Here is an 18,112-nt window from a genome sequence, read left to right as displayed (position 1 = left end):
GTCACCTGTGGCTTCTGCAAAACTGCAAAAACTGAAAAAAAAAGTTTTTACTTACTCTGACCAAGAAACTTGAATTCACTTAAAACATACAGAAATTGTTGTGGCCCAGGGTAAAGTTCTGCCCCCAAATCTTGAAGATCTGAGTTCAAATCTTCTGTTAGTCACTTATTGACTGTATTGTGATAGGGAAAGTCATTTAACTTTTCTCAATCTCTATAACAAGCATAAGATGAAATGATTGACGAAACAAAAGTTTGATCTTTTGAGCATATTAATGTATTAAGCAGTGCATGCCAGTTGCCAAACAAATCCTCTTCCTCAGTTTAAAGCTGAACCCCAAATATAGGGGAGATGGAATTTTATACATTAAAATTAACTAATGAAATAAGACTAATTAATTAAAATGAAACAACACAATATAGGTAATCTGATTTTTAATTGGAGGAAAGAGTTGAGACTTTTCACATTGATAGGGGAAGAGTGAATAGAAGAGATGTCCCATTCCTTTCCAATTATCTGTCAAAGGAAGATGGAAACAATAACTGATTGATCAATATAGGACCAGTTTTCAGATAAAACATATAGGTTACTTAAGATGTACAATTATGTGAAAACTCTTATATCAGTCTTAGGATCTGGCTACATTTCTGGTCAACATAATTTGGCTTCTTTGGTGACATGTAAATCTCCCTTCTCAAAATTAGTTCATGGTGAGCTCTGTGAGTAGTTTGATCAGTAACCAAGAAAACTTAGAATGCAAATTAAAATATAAACATAAACACCATGAAACAAAAGGCAATACAATAATTATCATCAGTATGAATTAGCATCAAGTCTTCTTGTATCCTAATAACACATTCCTCATGCCTATTTAATCAGCACATTTAGAGTCCCAGATGTCTCATGTAGTCTCTGTTCTCTGGATAGCTTCCCTTGGACATTCTGGAATTGATTTCATTCTCAGGACAATTCCAAAGGGGGGTTCTGCTTCTCTACAAATCCTCTGTAGAGGTACCAAGATTTTAATCTACCCAAATCTGCCAAGAGCACAACTTAATATAATTTAGCAAAATCCCCTAGATTGGTTCTCCAATCTTGAAACTTAAGAGAATTCCCATTTTTATAATTTGCCTAATCCTTTTACCTGGTATAAGAATCTTTTTAAAGAAAATTCATGAGGGTCTAATGTGTAAAATTAACTCTTTGGTCTTTTAAAATTATAGACAAATACTTTCAAAATGGGAAAATCATTTCATTTTCTTGACAATTATCATACAATATTATATGTGAAGCCTTAATATAAAGTTTTAGGATTAATTATTAAAATATTCCAGAAATCTAAATTTCTAGACTACATACATTTGGAAGCCAATTGAATGGATGGATGGATGGATAGGTGAGAGAGAGAGAGATCATAGAGAATGCAATCTAATTCTGTTTCATTCTCAAAATTTACTATTCAGTTTCTTTATCTGTAACATCACACATAGTTCCCAGGGTTATTGTGAGGATCAAATGATTATGTTAATAAGGCATTTTATAAGCCTTACAGAGCTATATAAATGCTGTTTATTATTATTGTTATTATAGATCTAATTATTCTTATTCACATGATACAGTGAAATGAACACAGGCCTTAGAATCAGAAAATTTACTTCAGTTTACAGCCTGATTCTACTATTTATTACTTGGATGACTGTGGACAAATAATTTTCTTCCCTAAGTTTTAACATTCTTGATTTATAAAACAGAGAAAAATCATAGTAATTTACTAATTAATAATAATAATAATTTGAATATTTAATATAAATAATAAAATAATTTCTTAACATGAAAAAGTTTTGAGGGAAACATTTTAAAAAATCTATAAATAGTATAATTACAGTCTTTTCCTGGGCTTTATTTTCCTCTTAGTTATGCTTGGTTACCATTTTCTTATCTGAAGATTATTCTTAACTGAAAGGAAAGAACAACATAAATAATGAATGGTTTTACTTTCTGTTCTCTGACAATTACAACATCTGTCTTTGTTAAGTGTACCTTCCAAAAATCAAATTCAGTGACAAAATATGATACAATTGGGTAAGTACCTAATATGCCACTTGAACAGCAAACATTTACTGAGTGCTTACCGTGTCAGGAACTATACCAAGTTGTGGAGTTTCGAAGAAAAGGCTAACAATTACTGACATATCAAAGAGCTTGTATTCTAATGAGTAGTGAACACACACATATACATATAGACATGCACATCATTCTGTACAGAGTTCCCATAGAACAAATAGAAGGTAACTTTAGAGAGGAAGGTACTAACTAGCAGCTGGGAGGACCAGAAAGTTCTTCTGCAAGAGGTGGCACTTGAAATAAGTCTTAAAGGAAACTAAGAATAGGGAAGCATTCAAGACATGAAGAACAGCCAGTACAAAGACATCGAGGTAGGAAAAATATGAAGATTGGAGATTCAGGGTTTGGTGTGAAGAACATTAAGTAGAACATTACATCTGGAGTGTAGAGTCTGTGCAGGAGAATAATGTGTAAGAAGCCTGGAGAGATAGGCAGGGGTCAGGTTGTGCTTGAATAAAGTGCAGGGAGGACCTTTTTTTTTGATCCTAGAAGCAATAAAGAGACATAAAAATTAGTAGAAGAGGATGATTTGGTCAGGCCCATACTTTACAAAAAACACACTTTTGTAATCATATGGAAAATAGCTTGGAGCAGGGAAATATTTGAGCTAGAGAATCCAGTTAGAAGGTGCAGTAGTCTAGGCAAAAGCTGATAAGGATCTGAATTAAGCTGGTGACTGGGTGAGTGCAGAGAAGGAAATGTATGCAAGAAATATTGTAGAGGGGTGGAAAATCACAAGATTAGGCAGTGAAGTCTGAGATGGGTAAGATTTGAGGAGTTGAAGATGACACCTAAACTGAAAAAAAAAACAAACAACTGGGATATAAATACAAAAGTAGAGACAGTCTATCAAGGAACCTACATTCGAATGGGGATACTACATTCAAAGAAAAGTGGAGCCAAAGAGGGCTATTTTGGTCCAGAAAGTTACTGGGATAATGACTAGGTCTACAGAGGAGTTCCTGGGACAGTGGCAGAATTGATTTGATCATTGTTCCAGAATTTGAGGGGATGAGGAGATATATCCAGCAGCCATTCAACTGGGAAAGAGATGGCTTGAGAGTAAGGAGAGAAATGAGGCATAGTGGCTGGAGCTTTCTGGACTGAAATAGTGGTCCAAGAGAAGAAGACACTGATCTGGACTTTAGGGTCCCAGTATGGAAGCAAGGCATTTGGCAAAGTCTGGGAGAGGAGATGAAGGAGAGTAGAGAGTAAAGTGAGCATGCATACAGGAAAAAATTGCTTAGAACTTTTAGAAATCTACGAATTGAGTAGTGGATATTTTGCTTTTGGAGTGTCTTCTCAGAGTTGTACAATTCTATAGGTTCTCAAAAAGTTGAAGGGGTTGTAAAACTTTTGACAGTGAGGAATCCCCATTCTCTCAGCAAAACCCTAGATTAAAGATGCTCAAAGTTAAGTCCTAGTGTACTTATTAGAAATTCCAGGCACCTAAAGTGCATAGGAATGAATTCTCAGAAATTCCCTTTAAAGGAAGGGGAGTTTCTTGGATAACATTCTTATTATACTTTAAAAGGAATCTTTCTTTGGCTGTTTACTGTGCAGTCTGTCATCCTTTTTGGCTGCTGAAGTAATGCAGTTTCCTTCTGGTGGTGTAACCTGTATCCCTGCATTCTTTTGGGGATTGGTCTGGGAAAAGATCTTTGTATCACCTCCTAGAAATACAGACTGTGAGGCCTGTGGGCCTGTGAGAGACACCAGCTTTAGGTTCTTCCCAAAGTCACTAACATTTTTAGAAAGCCAGCATTCATTTTAAAATCATTAAACTAAAAGTTAACTTCCATTGGCTCTCTTTATGCCATAGAAATGCACTCTCTTCTTGTAGTGATATTTCTGAGGCATTCTTTTTTTTAAAGACACTATTTCTATTCTGGTTCTCCAAAAACTCATTATCTGCATGGCTTTGGCCAAGGGACAACTTTTATGATTATTAGTTAACTCAGCCAGTTTTAACTCTGATCCTGTTAAAGCTTCAATGGTTGTTTAACAAACTAGAAAGTGTGAGAAACTGTTTTATTTTATATCTAAGTTGGTAACAAGACCATTACAAGCAGTTTACTGTTCTCTATCCATTGTAGAAGGTCTGATGTTATTCAAAGAAGAAAGCAGAATCCCTCAGGAAAGCCATTTCGAAATGTGTGAGGGTAGCTGGGGGAGGAATATTTGCAAATAAAACAAGGCTCTTGATCTTGAAGGGGAAGAATAACACTGGTAACTATGGGAGTGCCCACAATTTGAGGAATGACTGAACAAATTTTGGCATATGAATGCAATAATCATGTTTTTAAAAGTTATGAAAGATGATTTCAGAAAAATCCAAGTATGAACTTTGATGAAGAATGAAATCAGCCCATTTAGGAGAACAATTTATATACTACTGTGAAGGAAGAAGAACTTTGAAAGGTCTAGGAACTCTGATCAAAGCAATGACAGCCACATGCCCAGAGTGTCTGTAATGAAGCATGTGATGCACCTCCTGACAGAGACTCAACAGATTCAAATTCTAGGGGTGGGTGGGTGGTGGTATGTATTTTTAACCTGGACCCTGCTGAGATTTGTTTTGTTTGACTGTTCTCACTTGTTTCAAAGGTTGTGGTGGTTGTTTTTAATTGGTAGTTAGGAAGAAGGGGAAGTTAGCAGTAGAAATGCTAAAACTATTTTTTTTAATGCAAAAAAAGAATGGAATATGGTGGTATAAACCGATAATGCCAATTAGTGAAGAGGCTGAAGCTGGAGGATTGCTTGAGTTCTTGAGTTTCAAGTCATTGGGCTATGACAGTCAGGTATCCACATTTAATTCAGCAGAAATATCATGAGCCCCAGACAATGCACAAAAAGAGAACAGAAGGAAGCCCAGAGAAACATGATAATTTTAAAAGTAATACACCGAATTTATGGTTTTGAAAATGTATTTAAAGCAAAAGTTAGGAAATGGACATTCATGATTTTATTTCTAGTCTTCTTGAATTCAAACATATGTGTTGGTATTTTGGTGAGAATAAAAATAAAATTATTTTTAAATGAAGTAGGTGGATGTGGGGAAAAAAATCTTTTAGAAAATGGCAGGTGCTGAGCATGCTGCTCTAGGAACCAGAAAATATATCAGATATTTTATGGTAATTTCAAAGTAGAACACCTGGCTCTTCTTCCTCTTCTTCAGGTTCCTTAAAGCTAGTGTGTACTAAGCAGCCATTTTCCATTATGCTTAGCCATATCCCAACTAACATTGGTGGTCTCCTGGAGAGATTTCACTGTACTTACTAGTAAATTATTATCGAGAAATGTGCTCCTTGGATATGGTAATTGAGCAGGCTCTTGAGTCAATGAATAAATAGCTGGATATTTCTTATCAGATTCCATTCCATTCAGCACAGCCTGCATTTGGAAAGTCTGTTGTAGAGGATTTTTCCATTGCACATATCACCTGATCATAGAGGTTCCAACTCTACACAGATCACTGCTCATGCTGAAGATGGACAATGAAGACATAAAAGAGTGGCATTATGGGTTTAGTAGCTAGGTCACTGCCAGAATGTTGTGGTTCTGTTCTTATCTCTACCACTGTATACTTGAAGTGTTCTATTGAATGGGGGCTACTAACTAATCCTATCCTATCTTTTAAGGTAATCCATGTATGACTTAAAAGATAAATCCTATGGTCACCTGAGGAATATAAAGGTTAAGTGACTTTCCTAGGGTGACACAACTAAGCAAGCTCATGTATCAGGTTTTAAATCTAGGTCTTGTCTCTAAATCCAGCAGTCTATCTTCTATGTGCAACCATCTCTGTTTTTTTTTTTTTTAAATATCCGTTAAAAATTAACTGTATAATCTCTCTCCCACCAAGATGCTCTGCACATAGTAGGGTCTTAATAAATGTTTGTGAAAAGAATGAATGAGGTCATACTTACATAACTTTTCCATGTTACTTTCATAAATCATAGAGTTTTCAAACCAGATTACTTGGATTATTTGAATTATTTGAATTGGCAAGACAGCGAAAAATCATTTTACCGTTATTTCTTACATACCTACTCAGTATACTACATTGCTTTAGACATAGTTGGTTATTAGAAATGAGTTAAAAATAAAACAGGAGACAGAAAATAGCTATGTGCACATGTACAAACTTGTTAACTGGTATGGATTTTTTGAAATTAGGAAAATGAATTAGTCTCTTGTACAGACTAGTCAGTGTTGCAATTTTAATAAAAATCCCCTATCACATTCCATACACATTAAATAGCTTAAAATTCATGAAAAGAAATGTGCTGTTTTTCTTCCTATGAGCCAATATAAAAATTTTAATAAATTTCCACAATTTGGCCTTTGAGTATAATCACTCATTCTTCTATAGCGTAGCCTTTAAAACATATCTGGTGGCAAAGCCTTCATAAGTGGTAGAATTACTGCATTGTGGGATCCTTAACTGAAAATATTCTTAATGGTTAGAAGATGTGGAATGTAAGTATGTATTTTCTCCTTTGCAGAATCATTAGTGAAACTTGTAAGACTGCTATTCACAGAAAGATAGGCTTGGAAGCCTGATCAAAGTCCAATTTTCTTGATGCTATATTTATGTGAGGTGGGGGGAGGGGGTGTAACCTGTATTTATTATACACCTCAATCATGAAGCTATTCATGAGAACCTTTCTTCAGATGTTAGAAACCATTTGGGTAAGAATCAGTCTTTGGAGCCCTTATTTTTAACTGGGCTCTTATTCAGAAACCATTTTACTTGTTTGTGTCTGCTTATATTTCCTATTGTGCATAGCTGCCATTTTAGGGAAGAGGCGAGAATGGTAAGGGAGATAGTAGCAGGTCAAGAAAATCAGTCCAATTCTTTTAAAAGTTTTGACACAACTTGGTGTCATTATGTTTAAATGAGCACTCAACATTATGTAGCTCTTTCCTTTGCAGTTGATATGTTTAGTATTGGTAATAGTTACAGTAAAGAATCAAGTTTTAAGATTTTTTTCAGGATTGCTTTATTTTCAAAGGAAAGAATGTATCTAAGCCTCTTAAGCCTCAGATGTTAATTCATTGTTGCATTTTCAATGTAACAAGACATACACCACAGCCATTTCTGTGACAAGGGCTAGAAAAACAGCATTATGTGTTATTAAAAATATCTTCTTTTCTCTGAAAGAATGTTTTTTGCTCTGAGAATTCAGAAAAGGGAAGTTTTGATAAAATAATTCAGCCAAGAATTTCACAATATATCAAAAACTTAAACAGCTTTTTCTCCAGGGAGGGTGTGTCAGAACAAGAATAAATGCATATTTTGTTGCTGTTGATTTTGAGAAGATTAGAGGGTTTGGGATGTTTGGGGACAAAAGATGCAATTGTTCAAGGAGGACAAGTTCACTTTGATGGCATGTTTTTTGTCTCCTCATGCAAGAGCATGGAGCACCTTGTGAGCCTCACATGACCACAAAGGTTCCACTAGCTTCTTGGAACTGGACCATGTGGTACTGTATCCAATATTTATTTTGGCTTTTTTTCTTAATTTTATGAAAGTAGGCAGTGTCTCTGCTGCCCATTTGGGTAGTTGATTAGTGACAGAGAATGAAAGTCTGGAGATAATTTATAAGATTGGCTTTCTTTATTCTGCATTAGTGATGCATTCAACTTTTCACATCTAGACAGCCCTATCTTTGCCTGCCAGATTCCCTAGCAAGAGAAAGAGTGACTCATGCTAATCCAAAGAAATAAAGCGTCCAGAGAGCAGAAATAAAAGACATGGACCCATTTTCCGTCAGAACTCTGCTTTATTCAGACTGCATGGAACATCATGTCTCCCCTAGGATAGCTGACTACCGGTATTCTCATCAGGATGCAGATTGACTTAGTTCCCTTTCCCTTCTGATCAGAGGGCTGGAAGGTGGAGTAAGTTTTTCTTTATAGAAGGCTCAGAACTTGGTTTCAACTATACAGAAAATCATAACCCCTGATGATACTCTCCTCCTCCCTGCTTTTCAGCTTCCTTTTGTGTTGTCTTTTCCTTTTCTGTGAGAACTGAATTTCTTTCTTTTTTTATTTGTGTACCCAGCACTTTGCATTGTACCTACAAAATAGCAGGCACTTAAATTTATTGAATCGAATCGTAGTATAAATAGGCCATTAGAGCAGGTTGGACAAATAACTTTTTTCTTATTTTACAGGTTTGGAAACCAAGATTTAGAGTTTTAAGGGACTTATCCAAGGTTATACAACAAACTAATGGCAAGGGTTGAGGAGCATGTTAAAAATTTAGCATGTCATTCCCAAATAATAACCTCCCAACTTCTCTATAACTATCAGCATCATCTTTTACTTATTCAACTTTAAAATCTTAGTCTTAATGGATTCTTCTTTTCATTCCATCTTCTTTATTCAGTTAATCATTGGGCCCTACTAACTATCTGCCTTTGAAGTGTCTCATATCAATTCATGTTCTACTTCCTTTCTTTCCCTCTTCTGCCCAATTAGGATTTGATCACTTTGAAACTAGCTTCTTCTACTCTATTCTTGCCAAAAACTTTTTCCTAAAACATCAGTTATATTCACTTCAATTTAACATGCTTTTACGAAGTGACTACTATGTGCTAAGCAATCCTTATTGTTTGGAGAGCCAAGAAAAATTAATGAAATAGTTCCTGTCCTTAAGAACTATTTTATTTTGAAACAACTTGTATTCTAAAAATAAAGTATAAGATAGTTACTTTCTCGTTAGGAGAGTTCTAGTTGATACAAACATTTATATGGGCCTTTAAGGTTTGCACAGAGTTTATGTGTATCATTTCAGACCCTTCTTACCACAACCAAGTGAAGTATGTGCTATTTTTAGTACCATCTTAGTTATGAAAACCGAGGAAGTAGTTTGCCCAGGGTCACACAGCTAATAAGGCTAATTAGTTTGTGGCAAGTATTTAGACTTACCTCTTCCTGAAACCAAGTCTATCACTGTCCAATTGAGCCATTTGCTTTGAAGGGAATGGGGAACTTTCTGAAGACTGACTTTTGAACTGAGTTGAAAGAAGCTAGGGATGATATGGAGGTGGAGGTAAAGAGGAAGTATTTTCCATAATTGGACTTTGGAAAGGCACAGCAATAACTCTGAGATTATTTTCTTTTGTCTCTACAAAACGTAGACTCTGCCTCTCAACCAATACATAATAAAATTTTAATAATTTTTTTAGCCTTTACCTTCTGTCTTAGAATTGATACTAAATATTGCTATTGGGATTAAGTGACTCGTCCAGAGTCATACCTATAGGAAATATTTGAGGTCAGATTTGAACTCAGGATCTCCCATCTCCAGATCTGGGTTCTTTATCCACTGAGCTACTTATCTGCCCCTACATAATAAAAACCTTATTGCTTGATTGTAAACCTGGGTAATTAGGAGGATGGTCATGCACTCAGAAAAAGAAATCAAGGGAAAGTGGAGAATTGGAGGGGAAATGTGTTCTGTTTTAGACATATTGAATTTAGTCTGTCTATTGGATATCCAGTTAGAAATATTTAATAAGTCCTTGGTCATGTGGGAATAGAAGTCAAGAAACAGCCTGAGACTGGACATATGGATGTAGGAATCATATCCCAGTACAACTAATGCAAAATTACAAAGGACTTACATGTGTGTGTGCCCCTTCTCCTTTTCTGTATTCCTTTTATCATCATATCAGGGGCTTATACTGTCTTTGTCATCAGTTCTATGATAAGCTGCTGTTATCTGGTCTGTAGATTAACTCCTTATCCTGCTATTATTTAAGGCACTCTGTGATTTGGTTCTACTCAGCCCAACAACCTTGCCTCTTGCTGTTTCCTAATATAAAGTTTCCTATTTAGCCTTGCTAGTCTCCTCATTATACCTCAGATCTCTCATGTTTGTTGTTGACTACAAGTATCTTCTTTGCCTCTAGAATGTCTTTCTAGTTCTTCAGGTCCTACTCATTTTTTCAAGATCCAGCTCAAGTTTCCCTTACTCAGTGGGACAGTTGAAATGCCTGAAAGTGGAGTCCAAAGACTCAAGTTCAGATGCTATTTACTGTATTTGTGATTGTGGGACAATTTATGTTGTCATGAAGTGGGACCAGTAATTGATATTGGTTATGTGTGATATTAGTCACATTCTAGTATTGGATTAAAAAAATAGAAATTGAAAAAAGGTTTGCTATATCAAGGATCTCAACATTTAGTGGAATCATCTTTATCCCTGCAGATAAAGGATAGCACTATCAAGGGAATAATAGTTCACAGATTTGGAGCTGGAAGGTATTTAGAGGTCATCTAGTCCAACCTCCTCATTTTATAGATAAGGAAACTTGAGGCCTTAGAAGTTAAGAGACTTGCCCAAGGTCAAACAAGTAGAGGCAACAGTTCTTAACAGTTAGATGGTAAGTAGACCACCAGACCTTAATATCTGCTTGACATTTTGCTCTGGGGACCCTGCAGGGTTTTACCATTTGCTCTGCTGTTTTGTTCTCCTGATTCCCAGGTATTATCACCCAACAACCCATCAAAGACTGGTAGAACTTCCCTTCTCTTCTGTTGCTACCCCTGATGGACCATTGGACCATATTACCTGCTCTGTAGTACAGTTTTCCTAAATGTCTCTCCCAGTTAAAGTGTGGACTCTTCTGGAGTAGAAACTGTTTCACATTTCTATTTGTAGCCTTTTCATCTGGCCAGAAAAGAGACTAAAACCTAGGTACTTAGTCCCCAAAGTAAATAGCTTCTTTCCTGAATAATCAACTGGTGTTTAATCTATATATCAGTATTAAAGAGCAGTTGACTGTGGCTTAGATTTCTTGAAGACTGAGTTAATAGCCTCTTAATTAGTAACTGTTTCACCTATGCAAATGTATAACATAGAACCTCCACTCTTCTCAAGGAGGACTGTCAGGTAAATTTTATTCTTGCTATTATTGCATTGTCAGTTCCTATTAAGCGTAAGAGCATCTTCCAGTAAGCCATCATTTTGCTCTGGATTTTTATGAGAAAAAATGGATGTAATAATAATTTCAGAAATCAATTAGAAGAAATTTTAAAATGTGTTTTGCATGGGGGGAAACTGAGGGGGGGCGTTTTGTCAGTTTGCCTTAAAGGAAGTAAAAGAGGAAATGGATTGGCTAAATAATTGAGAGGGGTCAAGTTGTCACTGATTTTAGAAGTGTGTGAAGTTTATTAACAACAAATATTTGTTGTAATGGTTGTTTATAGTCTTGGGTGCAAAGAGAATTTAATTTAGGCAGTAGTTTATTTATACTCTGGGAGGGTTTATGGACTGATACTGTGGGAAACTCATTCTGTTGCAACAGCCCAAATATGGTGCAGGTATGCACAGTGGAAAGCCTTGGGCAGCTCTAGTAATAAGCCTAAAGTTGGAGTTTCTTTAAACACGCACTGTTTTTTTTACTGTGAACTGAGTTGCTGTGCCCAAGTGAATTCTCTACTCTCTAAGCAAGGCAATTGTTTGGTGAGAGTCATTCCCTGGTTGTAAACTAGTTTTGAGTACAGTTGAGTCTACCTAGATTGTTAAAATCACTCTGGCTCAAGGTGTTGGAGCTATAATTATGTATTTTGGGAAGAGAAAGAAGGGAGAAAAGGGAAGTTGGGGAGAAAAGTGGGGGTAGAGTTCCAAACTTGTCTTACAAAATGGGACATTCTGAAGTTATAATTCCTTTAACATCAAATTCAAATTGGAGGCATTAAATACCATGTATATAATATCTTAAGTTGATCTTTTTTGTATTAAAGGATTTTAGAAGAAGGTTTATCTAGAATTTCCTAGTTGCATAACTAAAGACAACTTGTGTAGAGTCACATGTACAAATGAGTCCTAAAAGCCTATCACAGTAGAAAGTTATACAGGTTCCCTTAATTCCTATTTTTAGATACAAGGTCAAGACAGACTTTCAAAGTAATGTACAGTATAACCAAATTCCCAAACTCAAATAAAATGGGTAAAATCTAGTTACCTTAAAACAACTTAAAACATGTACTACTTAAGTGAACCAGGAAATCTGTAGACTAATTTCTTAATTTAGAATAAAACTAATTGTGTAGCCTGACTGTAGTATAACAAATATTCAACATCATAAAATTCCCTTCTTCAGTTTACCATTTTATATTAAAAATACACAGGAAGAAAAAGACAAAAGATGAGTTAGTCAGTTCATAATTAATCTCCTAATACAGAAGGAAAACATTGTGGTTAGTATTTAATTTCATGTCAGTTGAATCTTTTTAAGAAATTCAAACTAATTTCAACAATAGTCCACATGTTACATAATTAGTAAAGGATATCTGTCCCCTAAAATTACATAATACATTCTAAAGCTCAATTATTTAATGTGTAATTTTTTCATGCCGAAATGAATTTCTTTTAAATGAACTCTGTTTTCCCTTTTATTTTCATTGCCAAACAGAAGAGTTTATATTTGATAATACCTGTGATTTAGGATACTCATCTGGGTGGCCTTGTTGAAAATAAATTAAAGTGGGAGAGACAGGAGACATGGAGGCCAATAAGGAAGTCATTTTGCAAGTACAGGTAATAGGTGAAACAGACGAACTTGAGTAATGGATATTGGAAGAAAGAGAGAGAGAGGCAAAACCTATTATATTTATCTGTGTATAAACTATATCTCTGTTTTAGAAAGTAGGCTCTCTGTATGCAAGGTATAGTTTGATAATATCTTTGCACATAACAGGCAATTAATAAATGCTTATACTTTAATTATTGAATTTTTAGATGATCTAAACACAAGATACTAAATGAGAATTGCATTAATCAAATCTTGATTATCAAATTTTAATTGGATGAATGAAATTAGCATTTTAAACCTTTAAATTTTATCACATTCATCTCATTTCAAGAAAGATCACCCAACTTTAGTTCTCTGTTGCCTTTAGAGTAGTTCAGGGAGGTGTGCTGAGAGATATCTCACTCTATTAGAAATTTGCCTAATACTGATCTTTTCTCTGCCTCTGTGTGCCAGATAGAACTTGGCTTCTCTTTGGAAAATGAGGTCCAAGAAGTATGACTCCATGGAATTCTTGCCTACCCTACATTATCCTACCCCAATAGTGAAGGAACTCTCCAATATAGTCTGCCTTTCTAGTCCTAGAGTCTGATCATCCCACCTGAAAAGACATCTGGCTCCCCTCAATCACTTTCCTCCTAAAATCTATTTTCCTGGCCAAATATGAGAGACTCCATCCCCCCTGTCCCTTATCTGGCAGAGAGCTACATCTGGGGAAGTGCTTCAAGGTTAGCTGCATGGCAGACTTGAGTCAAACCATCAACAAGCATTTATTAAGAAATTACTACATGTTAGGCACTATGCCCTCAAGGGGTTTACATTCTACCAGAAGAGATAACATGAAGACATAGAAGTAAATACATAATAAATGCAAAATAAATGCAATGTAATTTGGGATGGGCATGCTCTAGAGTTGAGGAGGTAATCAGCAAAAATTTCACTTAGAAAATAGTGCTTGTGCTAGGTCTTGAGGAAAATCAGTTTCCAAAAGGCAGAGATGAGGAAATAAATTCCAGGTATAGGGAATAGAAACTGCAAACATGCAGGGGTGGGAGATGGCATTTCATTAGTATAGGACAGCAAGTAAACAAAGAAAACTTAATTCACAGATCATATGGATGGGAATAATGTGTAAGAAGACTGGAGAGGTGGCAAAGGGCTAGGTTTTAAGGAACTTTAAATGCCAGAAAAAAATATCTACTCTTAGACATAATTGAAAGACAATAGAGTTTATTGACTAGGGAAGTGATTTGGTCCTAATTGTACTTGAGGAAAATATTATTTGGGGCAAAGGAAGGTGAATTAGAGTGTAAAGAGTTGAGTCAATGGGTATTTATTAAATTTGTGCCAGGCTAACTTCTGGGTTTTCAAAGAAAGGCTAAAAATAATCCCTGCTCTCAAGGAGTTCTCAATCTAATGAAAGTTTGATATTTGAGTCAGGGTGATTAAAAAAACTATTATAACGGTCTAGAGAAAATGTGATGAGTGACAGTAGTGATTATGTGAGCAGCAAGTAGTACACATGCAAAGGATATAGTAGAGGTTGAAATGATTAGCTTTGGCAATTGTTTGGATATGGGGGCAAGCGAAGATTAGGAGTTGAGGAGACACCAGAAAGATGGTGCCCAGACAGGAATAAGAAAGTCTGGAAGGTGGCTTTGAGGGCAAACATAATGAGTTTTATTTTGGATGTAAACTTTGAAAGAGGCTTATGTGCTGTCCAGTTTGAGAGCAGCTGGCTCTGAGACGGTGGGAACTCGAGAGAGATATCTGGGTTCAGTGTATTCGTTGGGGAGTCACCAGTCTAGATGTGATCATTGAAACAAGGAGAGCTATGGAAACTATTGAAATTACGAATGTTACCAAGTGAGAGAATGTAAAAAGAAATGAGAAGAGGGCCTAAGTCAGAGACTATGAATACTGATGGGAGTATTTTTCCTTGTGGCAGATCATTTACACAACTTGCTAGATGGTAGGGGCTGGGAAAGGAGAGGGAAAAGCTGGAAACCAGAAAGTCTCTGCCCTTTTTCTTCCTCCAAGCAACCATATTGGAAAGTTTGTTGTTGTTGTTGTTGTTTTAAATCAAATGAGACTATTGATGAAACTGTGAACTGATCCAACTATTTTGGGACACTCTGGAATTCTGCTCAGAGAGTTATAAAACTGTATACTTTTTGAACCAGCAATACCATTGTTAGGTTTCTAAGCTGATCAGGGAAAAAGGAAAAGTGGGAATGAGATGGGCATAAATATTTTTCATGTATTTTGTTTTATATATGACTGTTTGTTGGCTAAAAGCTGGACTCCTCCCTAAAGCCCTCTGTGATTCATCCACATGAGAGATCTCTTCTTCCTCAAATTTTCCTAGAACGTTTTGTCAATCTCTCACTTGCCTTTATTTCATTCTGCCTTATATCTTTTTTTATATACCTTGTTTTGTCCTCCTGGTAAGTTCAAGCTCTTAGAACTTGGGAATCCTCCAAGAACTGTGCTTCTCAGTCCCCTTTATTCCTTTTTCCATCTTTTTACTACCATCCTGCAAAATCAAAACGAGGCCACAAGGGTCTGAAGGCTATTTTGTATTTTTCTCGTTTCCTAGACCATGGCTGAAGAAAGTGTCCAGCCTCTAAGGGGATTAGCTGCTCTGTACTCCAGAATGCTCGTTATCAGGAAGGAGACTCAGCTTGTTGTCTAAAGCATTCTTCAGAGTTTCTTTAGCATACAAGGATCTTCTAGAGATCTTGATGCAGTGGTGTGTGTGTGTGGCCTTTGAGTGCCCAGGGTTATTGCCACACCACAGAATGGCAACAAAATAGGATTTGGTAGACACTTACAAAATCTTCCTGCTGTATAAGTCCAGTGATATCTGAGGTCGAATTTGAACTCAGGGCCTCCCCATCTCTAGGCCTGGTTCTATCCACTGAGCCATCTAATTGTGCATGGTCTGTCAGAAATTGGCCCAATTTTCAATACACTGTGGTCCTTTCCTCACTATGTATGACTTAGATGAAAAACTATGTCCTTTTTCATTTTTACTGAATATATTTACTCTAAATTGAATTTCAAATGTATATTATTAGGGAAAAACAGTTTATGCTACCTTCCTTTTGGTCTTATTTACCTGTACTGTCAAAAATGGATGCAGGCTGATAAAATGAGTTTTGTGTCTTTAAGAATGATCGTGTTGTTTTTCAGTGTGAGGAGAAGAATTGATGATGATGATGATGATGATGGTAAAAATTTATATAGCACTTTTATGTGCCAGACACTGTGCTAAGTGCTATATAATTATTATTTCCTGTGATCCTCACAAAACCCTGTGAGGGAGGGGATGTTATTATCCTTATTTTACTGAAGGGAGCCTGATGTGCCCCCCCCCAAAAAAAAGTTAAGTGACTTATACAGGGTCACACAGTTGCATCAATTTGAACATGGGTCTTTTTGACTCCAGGGTCTCAAGTCTATCCAGTGTGACACATACATCTAATGTACATTTATTTATTTTTGTTTTTTAAATAAAACTTTAAAAAATAAATAGCTTAGACTTGAATCCTTGCCATTTGAATAGCTAGCATATCCAGAAAAGATTAACTTTTAATTTTATAAACTGCTGTTTTCATTTTCCAGATAATAACTTGCATAAACATAAAGCATAACATGACCTGTATTTTTTATTTGTATTATTCTGTTTTTCGTTGTAGTCGAAATCAGCTGTCATCATTGCCAGCCTGCCTGTGTGGTCTCCCTCTCAAAGTCTTAATTGCAAGTAACAACAAGCTTGGATCTCTTCCAGAAGAGATAGGTCAACTCAAACAGTTAATGGAATTGGTACGTTACTGATTTGAATGTTGTAATATTTAGTGGTTGTTGTTTTTACTAATTACAGTCCAAACAAGAACTCAAGAGGTTTTTTTTTGTCATTGTTAAAATCAGATATTCTATTTTCTTTGGACCTTGAATTCCTTGAGTTCCTTCAGAGAGCAGATATTAAATTTAAATCATATCTTTGCCTTTGACATTTATAAAAGTAGCTTATGTGGGTTTGAGATTATTTTGAAGATCAGAATAGCTTATAAATAATTTAATTTAAATACAAACTTACTCTCTTCTTCATAAAAATACAAATTAGGGCCATATTTTGTTTACATATAATTATGTCAAGTGACAAAAAGGACAAGTTATATTACCATCAGATTTTTAAAAATCGTAGTTCTTAACAAAAGGTCTGAAATATAAGATACTCATTAATAAAGACTAGGGCCAATGGATAGAAATAGACTATCCGAGTTCAAGGCCAAGTCAGAAGTGTAGTGCTATAACAGCAATTTTATTACTTCTCTACTTTTTTTAAAGCAGTGTTCAAAGAAGATGTTTTACACTATTACACATGTAAAATTTAAATCATTGAGGGAGAATGGAAAGGAAATAAGGAAGGAGGATAAGAATTTGGCTCAAACTTTTAAAAAAACAAAGGTTAAAATTTGTTTTTTTTTTTCAAATAATTGAAAAAAAAAGTTTGAAAAATAATAATAATACAAGGGGAAAAAAGTCCCAAGCCTCTTCCAGGGGAAGAGATTCGTCTGAAGGCAACAAGATACAGTAGAAACAATGCTAGCTGAGTAATCAAAGAACTTGGATTCTTTTCTAAGAATCCAATCTGCCAGTTAAATGTGTGACCTTGTACAAGTTACTTCATTCCTGTACCTCAGTTTCCTCATCTATAAACATAAAAAATTGTACTATATGATTTCAGAGGTCCTTTTCAGCTCTAAGTATGATCTTGGGCTTATTCAAGTGAATAAATAGCCAGAGGATCAACTTTACTTTGAATCATAATGGTTTACAAATTTACTAAACAAGTTACTCTTTTTACCTTAAAAACAAACAAAAGGGGGCAACTGGGTGACTCGGGGATTGAGAGCTAAACCTAGAGACCAGCGGCCCTCAGTTCAAATCTTACCTTAGACTCCCTAGCTGTATGACCCTGGACAAGTAATTTAACCTCCATTGCCTAGCTTTTATCATTCTTCAGCCTTGGAACCAATACACAGTATTGCTTCTAAGGGTTAGAAGATGAGAGTTTTTAAAAAATCAAACAAATAAAAACATTAGAACTCAGTTCATTTATTTGAAAAAATTTGAGAATCATCCTTAATTGAACCTAATTGGGATGTCCTTTCTAAAAAATTGACAAACAGTTCATAAGATTTGATGTCAAAAAGTAGTTGCAAGATGAGGAATGGAATCAAACCATATCAGAGGATTGATTAGCCAGATTCTCCTGCTAATCAGGTGGCGCATTTTCACTATTAGGGCTGCTGGGCTGCACAGTAGATAGAGTACCCAGCCTGAAGTCAGGAAGACTCATCTTTCTGAGTTCAAATCTGGCCTCAGACACTTAGTAGCTGTGTGACCCTGGGCAAGTCACCTAAGACTGT

General features: G+C 35.7%; 1 protein-coding gene across 4 annotated transcripts in view; it reads left to right on the top strand.

Moving 5' to 3' along the window:
* LRCH1 (leucine rich repeats and calponin homology domain containing 1) overlaps positions 1-18,112 on the top strand; it is a 217,736-nt gene that overhangs the window by 118,668 nt on the left and 80,956 nt on the right. For all 4 annotated transcript variants that reach the window (XM_003341353.4, XM_007495432.3, XM_001378971.4 and 1 more), the window contains exon 3: positions 16,376-16,502. In XM_003341353.4, the coding sequence (XP_003341401.1) occupies positions 16,376-16,502 (127 nt within the window). The remainder of the gene's footprint in view (positions 1-16,375; positions 16,503-18,112) is intronic.

The sequence above is a fragment of the Monodelphis domestica genome, chromosome 4 (genome assembly GCF_027887165.1).
Source record: "Monodelphis domestica isolate mMonDom1 chromosome 4, mMonDom1.pri, whole genome shotgun sequence".
Lineage (NCBI taxonomy): Eukaryota > Metazoa > Chordata > Mammalia > Didelphimorphia > Didelphidae > Monodelphis > Monodelphis domestica.
Note: the sequence above shows the minus strand (reverse complement) of the source record. Positions and strands in the feature narration are given on the sequence as shown.